Source organism: Atta colombica, unplaced genomic scaffold, assembly GCF_001594045.1.
Source record: "Atta colombica isolate Treedump-2 unplaced genomic scaffold, Acol1.0 scaffold207, whole genome shotgun sequence".
Taxonomy (NCBI): Eukaryota; Metazoa; Arthropoda; class Insecta; order Hymenoptera; family Formicidae; genus Atta; species Atta colombica.
Genome location: NW_017259302.1, coordinates 518,680 through 528,616, shown reverse-complemented (window position 1 = coordinate 528,616; position 9,937 = coordinate 518,680). Strand labels below are relative to the sequence as shown.

Below are 9,937 nucleotides of genomic sequence, written 5' to 3'. Positions count from 1 at the left end.
AAATATAAAATTATATAAAAGTTATAATATTTATATATTAAATTATATAAAATCATTTTATTTTTATTTCATTATTAGTTGTACTTTTATTTTAACATTCATATATATGTATATTTACATGTATATTCTTATAAAATATAATTGTAAACTTACCATCTGGTATATGTGGTCGGCATAAAAGAAATGGATTTCCAGTGTAACCAGGTGGACAACTGCACATTGGAACGTGATTAACAACGTCACAACGTGCATCACGACCGCATGTGTCTGGGCAAGGATCCACGCAGTTTTGATTGATGCAAGTTTTGACACGAGGACAATCTGAATTCATTGTACATTCTGGCCGACAATACGAATATGGATCTCCAAAGTAATTAGGCAAGCACCTGCATACACCTTCGTTACATTCTGCATTGGGTCCGCAAGGTGACGGACTGCACAAATCTTCGGGAATCTTTGGTTGTTCTGCAACATTAATTTTTCACATTTACATAAAGAAAATAATGTAAAATTTTAAGAAAAGAAAACTTTTATTACTTTATGTTATTTCAATTTATCAATATGTATTGTATCTTGCAATAAATTATCAAATACCAATAAATGATATTTGAAATTCTATTTATTTTTACGTTCGCTATATATCTATATACATATTATATGTATATTAGATTATGAATGCGATCAAGTTACCGCTACGAATGCTTCGAAGCATTTGATTAAGCAATCGAAAGAAAGAATTTTATTAACTGACCCTATATTATTTATTTATACTTACAAAGTTTTATTTAAAAAATCAATTTAAAAAAAATTTATCTGTTTTTTCAATCAAATATACAAAATCATTTGTAGAAATTCAAATAAGACGCACCTCTAATTACTGTGCACAATGTGAAAGGATCGCCGGAATATCCAAGTTGACACAAGCAAACTGGTATGTGATTCTGTACTCGACAATCAGCATTTTGACCGCAGGAACCAATGCAAGGATCGCGACATTTTTCAGAGATACAAGCTTGATCCGATGGACAATCTGTATTAACTACGCATTCTGCACGACAATTGGGCGGTATTCCTATGTAATTTTTCAAACAAGTGCATGCGGCTTGATTATTGACTACTTTGCACTCCGCGTAGAGTCCACATGGGCTAGGGAAACAAGGATCCACCGGTGGTAGCGGCACAACTAAATGATTAAATATATACAGATATAGATAAATATAATAATAATAAAATAATATGTAACTTTTTAATGCTATCCTTACATACGTAAATAAATAAATAGAACACGTTAATTAAATATATCTATTGAACAGTTAATTAAATATATCTGGATAATTACCAGGTTCAGGGAAACATCTAGAGAAGGGATCGCCCGTTTTTCCTTGCGGACAACTGCAGAGTGGATTATGATTAATAACACGACAATTGGCTTCAATTCCACATGTGCCGGGGCACGGATCAGTACATTTGTATTTATAACATGCTCTATTTTGCGGACATTCTGAATTGACGACACATTCCGGTTTGCAATTTGGTGGTACACCAACGAAAGATTCTTGGCATGTGCACACGGCTTGATTGTTTACAGCGCGGCACAAGCTGTTTGGTCCGCAAGGTGAAGGAGAGCATGGATTTCTTACAGTAGGCTCAGTATCCACTTCCGGTTGTAAGGTGCAAGTCGTAAATGGATCTCCAATGTATCCAGGCTCACAAGTACACGTAGGAATGTGATTGATCACTGAACACTGTGCTCGAACGCCGCACACACCTGGGCAAGGATCCTTACATTTGTTGCGAACGCAAGCCTTATTCGTAGAGCAATCCGCACTGAGGACACACTCCGGTTGACATCCCTCGTAAGGATTTCCTTGATAATCATCGATACATATACAAGCGCCAGCATTGTCTCGTTGCTGACAGATCGCGTTAGCTCCGCACGGTGAAGGTTCACAAGGATTCATTGGTTCCTCTGCAGAAAAAAAATTGTCTAATATTTAATTGGCTCAAAATTGATTAACTAAAAAAATGTAATGTTCTAATAAGATATAGGCAGTAGAAGTAAAAATAATCCCAGCAAAAAAATAAATGGTTTGATTTAAAAAAAATTAAATCTCGCTCTTGCTAAAATATGAATAAAAAATCAGTCAAAATAAGTCAAATAAACATACCTTCTAACACGCATTGCACGAATGGATTACCCGTGTAGCCGAGTTTACACGAACAAGTTACTGCGTGATTCACCACTTTGCACTCAGCGTTGTCCCCGCAGGATCCCGGACAAGGATCTTTACATTTCATGTTTATGCAGGATTTTTCCGGCGGACAATCAGGATTGATCAAACATTCTGGTCGACATGATGGCGGAGTGCCAATGTAAGTGGGCAGACACGAACATGACGGTTGTCCATTTGTGTTCTGACAAAGTGCGTTTGGTCCGCATGGCGAAGGATTGCAAGGATCGCCCCGGTCTTTAGGTTCCGGTGGTACTAAAATATTGATACAACATTTTATATTTATTTGATCAATTTAATTTGTTCAAAGCTGTTACAAACATCTTCTGCATTTATTAAAATTTTCAAAATTAAGAAAATCGACTTTTGCTGTACAATTCTTAAATATTATTAACATTATATTTCTATTGATATAAATTATATTAATATCGTTTTATTTGCAAATGAATAATTTAATTTTCCTTACGTGGAATATCGTAACAACTTCTGAACGGATCTCCAGTTTGTCCGGGTAAACAACTGCATATTGGCGAGTGATTGATCACTTCGCATCTCGCATTCAGGCCACAGGAACCCAGACATGGATCTGTGCATTTTTTGTTTACGCAGGCTCGCGTTGGCGGACATTCAGAACTAACGAGACACTCTGGTTTGCAGGATGGTGGAGAACCAAGATAGCCTTGAAGACAGGAGCACACAGCATGATCTTCGACATTACGACACTGACTGTTCGGTCCGCAGGGCGAAGGCGTGCACGGATCCTTTCGAGAATCTGGCACTGCAGAAAAATTAATTTTGTAATTAACAAGCTGACTTTAAAAATTTGATGAAAAATTGGTGCTATATATATAGTTATAATAGCAATGAAATGGAATAAAAAAAAACAATAGTTTTCTTTGCATACCTCTAGGTTGAACACGGCAGCTAACAAATGGATCGCCAATATATCCAGATGGACAAGAGCAAACAGGAATGTGATTGATTATGTCGCATTGCGCGTTTTGGCCGCATATTCCGGGACAAGGATCCTTGCATTTGTTCTTCAGACAAGTTTTATCGCGAGCACATTCCGAATTAAGAATACATTCGGGCCGACAGGCCTCATAAGGATTACCGATGTACTCTGGCAAGCATCTGCAATCACCATTATCGCATATGGCGTTCGGACCACACGGGGACAGTGCACAAGGATCCGTGGATGGTGATTCTGTAACTACACAGATAAAAATGTTTATTTTAAAAATAAATCAAATTAATCTGATTTTCGTTTCGCAATTAATTTTTTGCAAAACATCGAAATATTTATTCATCATATATAATGCGTTGCTCTATGTTTTTACCTGGTGGAATAATGCTGCATTGCGTAAATGGATCTCCAGTGAAACCTTCCATACACGTGCAAACTGGCAGATGATTTAATACATGACATTGAGCGTTTATTCCACACGAGCCTGGACAGGGATCCGCACATCTTTGATTGACACATGCGAGGTGGCTCTTACATTCGGTGCTTAAGATGCATTCCGGTCGGCACTGCGGCGGGACGCCAATGTAATTTGGCAGGCAAGAGCAAGCAGGATTACCAGATATTATTTGACATAAGGAATTTGGACCGCAAGGCGATGGAGTGCAAGATGGTGGCCGTTCAGTTATTGGGATTTCGGTAATAACTGAAAAATGATTAGCATATATTTTTATATCTAATAGAAATTTGCGTAAATATATCAATAACATTTCATTTTACAAATTAATAAATATATAAAATTAATAAATATGTAAAATATAATTTGGAAAAATGCAATATTAAAAATTGGGAGTACAAATTAGTTCGGTCCGTTCAAAAATGCATTTATTTCAAAACAAAATGAATGAACAGATCAATTAAAGTATTGTCCATCGCTGCCTACTACTTTTTCCCATCTCTCAGGCAATTTTCGAATTCCATCTCGAAAAAATGACTCATCTTTGGAGGCGATTCAATTTTGGAGCCAATTTTCTGTGAAAGAAGTGAACCGATGACTTGCTGCATCCTTCGGAACAACCAATAATCAGAAGGAGCAATGTCCGGAGAATACGGCGGGTGCGGTAAAACATCCCATTTGAGCATTTCCAAATATTTTTTTACTTACTTTAGCGACATGAGGCCGAGCGTTGTCACGAAGAAGAATAAATTTATCATGTCTTTGCTCGTATTCTGACCGTTTTTCTCGCAATGCACGGCTCAAACGAATCAATTGTAGCCGATACCGATCGCCCGTAATAGAATCCTCAGATTTTAGCAGCTCATAGTAAACAAGACTCTTTCGATTCCACCAGATACAGAGCATGATTCGAACTATGAATGTTCGGCCGTGGTTTTGATGTTGATGTTGAGATCGAGATGGCAACGATTGACTGAGCTTAGCGTAGTATTTTTTCTTCTTGAGGTTGTCGTAGAATATCCACTTCTCATCTCCAGTCACAATCCGATGCAAAAAATCTTTTCTCTGTTGTCTTTGAATCAGCTGTTCGCAAGTGAAAAATCGCCTTTCAACTTCTCTTGGTTTCAGTTCATAAGACATCCAATTTTCTTGTTTTTGAATCATTCCCATGGCTCTCAATTGTACAGAAACGGCTTGTTGAGTTACCCTCAATGATTCTGCAAGCTCCTCTTGCGTTTGACTCTGATCTTCTTCGAGTAATGCCTCTAATTCTTTGTCCAAATTTTTTTGGCTGTCCAGAGCCAGAAGCTTGTCTTCAACGCTGAAATCTGCATCCTTGAAAGGTCGAAACCATTCCCATTCCATGATTTATCAGTTGAAGCAGTGTCACCAAAAAACTTCGACAAGTATTCAATGGGCTTCAGCCGCACTTTTCTTCCAATTAAAGCAGAAAATCAAAATCTCCCGCAAATGCTGCTTGGTTAATACAAAATTCGACATTTCAAACACAATAAAAATCAAGGTTTTTGTATGAAACTCAAAGCGATAAACTGAATATTATTAGACTGAATATTATTAAACTGAATATTACAGATGTTTAACCTCTCTGAAACCATCAAAATCAGCTGTCATTATGAACCATTCACAACAGCTGGAGCCATCTTTAGGGAAACGAACCGAACTAATTTGTATTCCCAATAAATGTAAAAAGCAATTTTATCAGCTTATTTTTTTAGAATATTCATGTTGATGTTAATATATAATAATGTAAAATGCTTACTATATGTAAAATCCTTACCATGTGGCGAGCAGAAAGTGAAAGGATCTCCTGTAAAACCGGCAGGGCAGGTGCAAATTGGATTGTGGTTTTTGGTAATACATTGTGCCTTCAATCCACAGATATTCGGGCAAGGATCTACACATTTTTTATTTATACATGCTAGATGTAGAGGACACTCAGCATTAACGATACATTCTGGTCTACACGATGGTGGAATACCCCTGTACTCTGGTAAACAAGTGCATACAGCTTGATCGTTGACAACTCGGCATTTACTATTAGGTCCACAAGGTGATGGAGAACACGGTTCCAATGTTTCTAGAAAAATAACATTGCATTTCTCATGAATTTTTATTTTTATACAAAAATGATTCTTAAAAAACAATTATTTAAAGTGCAGCTTTTCAATAATTATGATTATCACGATTTATTTGCATGATTAATTATAGTGTATCCATATATTGATTAAATATAATAAAATGTAATAATTATTAGCATTATTTTAACTTAGTTAATTAATACTTATTTTTCATTTTCAAATTTATAATTCCATTACTGAAAATACTTACTTATCATCTCCTCAATTTCGCAAGCGAAATATGGATCTCCAGTATATCCTGGTGGACACAGACAGACAGGAACGTGCGCTTGTACGTTACAAATAGATAACGTTCCACAAGTATTGGGACATGGATCTGTACATTTGAAACCAACACACGCCAACTGTGGTGCGCAATCATTGTTTGTTTCGCATTCCCTGTGACATCCCTTGATGATATCATACGGATCGCCTATTAGATCTGGTGGACATCCGCAGGCACCTGCTCCGTTTCTTTCACGACATTGCGCGTTGGGACCGCAAGGATTCGGCGAGCAAGGATTCGATATGGTCCTATCTGTCGCTATAAATATATAAAAACTTGTAATATTTAGATATAATTACTATGTCTTCTTAAATAACTCCCTTCTTCAACAACTTAATTCTATATAAATATCAGAATTTCTATTCACCTGGTGGAGATGCTAGGACGCAGCGCACAGTGGGATCGCCCTCATATCCTTCCGGACAAGTACAAATTGGAACATGATTTTGCACTGTGCATTTGGCAATCTCGCCGCAAGCGCCAGGGCAAGGATTCTTGCATCTTTGATTAATGCACGCTGCGGTATTAAAGCATTCCGAGTTGTCGGTGCACTCAGGTCTACAATTCGGTGGACGGCCGATGTAGTTTTGCAAGCAAGAACATGCTGGATGAGAGCCTATCACTCTGCACTGAGAGTTCGGACCGCATGGATTTGGTAGACAAGGATCTTCTTCTCCCTTCGGCGACGGTGATGTAGTGCTGATCCTAGTACAATGAACGAAGGGATCGCCGGAATACCCGCTGGCGCAGCTACAGATAGGATTGTGATTCACCGTAAGGCAATTCGTGTTCTGTCCGCAAGAACCTGGACACGGATCCGCACACTTGTTATTGATACATGCTCTGTTCTGTGAACATTCAGAACTGACAATGCAACCCGGTCGGCAGGTAGGCGGAACTCCGGAGAATCCTGGTTGGCAGAGGCACACTGCATGTCCGTCGTGCGTTCGACAGTTGCTGTTGGGTCCACATGGTGATGGATCACAAGGATCAATTGGCACGGGCAACGGCGTCACGATGATTATGGTACAGCCGTTTACCGGATCACCGGTATATCCCGGTAGGCAAGAGCACATCGGTGCATGATTAACCACGCGGCAAGTGGCATCTTGGCCGCAAGTACCAGGACATGGATTGACACATTTGTTGTTCAGACAGGCCTTACTGCGATCGCAGTCGGCGTTAGTCACGCATTCTGGTCTACAAGCAATGTACGGATCGCCAAAGTATTGCGGTAGACATGTGCAAGATCCGACTTCGTTTCGTTCGTTGCACACTGCGTTGGCACCGCATGGCGATGGATTACACGGCGTGCGTGGTTGCTCTGTCGTAATAGGTGCTGGAATAAATTATATATAATTATATATAATTAATAACTATTAGGAAATAAATAGTAAATAAAAATAACTACATCAGTTTAACACTTTGTCAAGTCTTTATAAATAAATACATACCTTCTACGATTGGTGTACATTCCGTAAACGGATCACCCGTATAACCCTCGTTACAGATACAGACGGGATTGTGTTTTACGACATTGCAATACGTGTTTACGCCGCAAGATCCTGGACACGGGTCCACACACTGTTCGTTCTGGCACGCCAAATTTCCGGGACATCCTTCATTTATGACACACTCGGGACGGCAATTTGGTGCGCGGCCAACGTAATTCGATAAACACGAGCATGCCGGAAAACCGTCAATCACTCGACACTGGGAATTCGGTCCACATGGTGAAGGGACGCAAGGATTGCCGCTTGGTTTCGGTAAAGGTGTTATTTCTGTTATGAATTGCGCATTAAGACTTAGATTTTTGTGTGTATTAAATTCTTATATTAATTTATAATATAATCCAAGTAATTCAAATAATTCAAATAATGAGAAAATATTAAAAATGTATATAAATTAATCAAATTTCTAGTATATTTGGAGATAAAAATTTTAAGACAATGATTCAAAAAACAATTTGAAAACTTGCCTTCCTTAACGCAACCGAAGAACGGATCTCCACTATAGCCAATCGCGCAGATGCAGACTGGATTATGATTGATCACTCGGCAGTCTGCATTCACACCGCATGTGCCTAGACATGGATCTTTACATCTTTGATTAATACACGCCGTGTTTGGGCTACAATCTGTACTGACTACGCATTCTGGTCGACATGACGGTGGACTACCGATGTAATTAGGTTGACAAGAGCACACTGCATGATTATCAATAACGCGGCAGTTGCTATATGGTCCACAGGGAGATGGTTGGCACGTATCGCCCGGTGTTGAAGATTCTACAAAAAATAGATAATGTTATATACTATTTAAACTTCTTCTTATTTATATTCTTATTTATATATATCAAAACCCAGGAAAAATTTTATTGACGTACTTATTGGTATGTGGCAAGACGTAAGAGGGTCTCCGGTATAACCAGAGAGACAACTACAAGATGGTTGATGATTATAAACTTGGCATTGCGCGTTAATTCCGCACGCTCCCACACATGGATCCTTGCATTTATTGTTAATACAAGCCTTCGTATGAGCACAATCTGAATTCTGAACACATTCCGGTCTGCAACCTTCGTAGGGATCACCAGTATAATCAGGTAAACAAGTGCAAGATCCCGCGCCGTTACGTTCTTTACATACAGCATTCGTACCGCACGGCGAAGGATCGCACGGTAATTGCACTGGGAAAACAACTATAGAGCAAAAATGTGTTTTTATCCGGAACATGCATAATATATCAATTTAAGATCGCTAAAATTGTTAAAATCTTACCTTTGGCGCAACCTGAAAAAGGATCTCCTTCATATCCTTCATAACAATGACAAATAGGTCGATGATTCAACACCGTACAATTCGTGTTAAATCCGCACGATCCAACGCATGGATCTAAACATTTCTTTTGAATACAAGCTAAGGAGCTAATGCAGTCCTGATCAATCACACACTCTGGTCTACAATTCGGTGGTGCTCCGAACATACCACTGATGCATGTGCATATCGGATGATCCTCTTGAACTCGACAATCAGCATTAGGCCCGCAAGGCGATGGCAAACAAGGATTCGTTGTTGGAGGTAAAGGTTCTGAAAAAAATAAAGTATAATGACAGATTAAGCAATATTAAAAAGCCTTTTCATATAACTCAACAATAAATACGTTATTTATTTAATTCATAAAAATTAAATTTTAGCGAGTGCCTTTGATTTTCTACATTTCTCATTACAACATGAATTACATCTTCTTAATCATTAGAGATGAGCTCTGCGTCATATGTTTTAAAATTGAAAAAATTAAATATTTTAACTATTGTATCTTACTTTCTATAATTAACAACACAAAAATGAGTTAAAAAGGCATATTCTTTAATAAAGGTCCATTATTAAACTATTACAATACGCTAACATAATGTATTACCTTCTTTGACGCATTGCGTGAATGGATCGCCAGCATATTGACGAGGACAACTACAAATTGGATTGTGATTGATAACTTGACAATCAGCGTTCAAACCACACAATCCTGGGCAAGGATCATTACACTTTTGATCAATGCAAGCTAAATGAGCCGGGCATTCCGTGCTGACGAGACACTCCGGACGGCAATGCGGTGGAGTGCCTTGGTAACCCGGACTACATGAACAAACTGCACGATCGTTCATTACACGGCAAATACTGTGTGGACCGCATGGCGATGGCATACACGGATTCTGATCTGGCACTTCTACAAAAAATGAAACCGAATTAAACTTTTTATATTACATTAATATTGTTCTTAGTTAGTATAAATATATCATTCAATTTTTATCGTACATTTTAGATTCAAATAAGATATTCTATGAAAACGATAAATATAAAAG

The 9,937-nt window shown here is 38.3% G+C and overlaps 1 protein-coding gene across 1 annotated transcript in view; it reads right to left on the bottom strand.

Moving 5' to 3' along the window:
- LOC108687413 overlaps positions 1–9,937 on the bottom strand; it is an 80,940-nt gene that overhangs the window by 39,810 nt on the left and 31,193 nt on the right. The window contains 15 exon segments of the mRNA XM_018193167.1: positions 154–465; positions 869–1,183; positions 1,340–1,969; positions 2,169–2,486; positions 2,698–3,009; positions 3,136–3,444; positions 3,554–3,901; positions 5,451–5,750; positions 6,002–6,334; positions 6,444–7,415; positions 7,531–7,857; positions 8,055–8,363; positions 8,462–8,776; positions 8,856–9,164; positions 9,496–9,801. Of these exon segments, the coding sequence (XP_018048656.1) occupies positions 154–465; positions 869–1,183; positions 1,340–1,969; positions 2,169–2,486; positions 2,698–3,009; positions 3,136–3,444; positions 3,554–3,901; positions 5,451–5,750; positions 6,002–6,334; positions 6,444–7,415; positions 7,531–7,857; positions 8,055–8,363; positions 8,462–8,776; positions 8,856–9,164; positions 9,496–9,801 (5,715 nt within the window).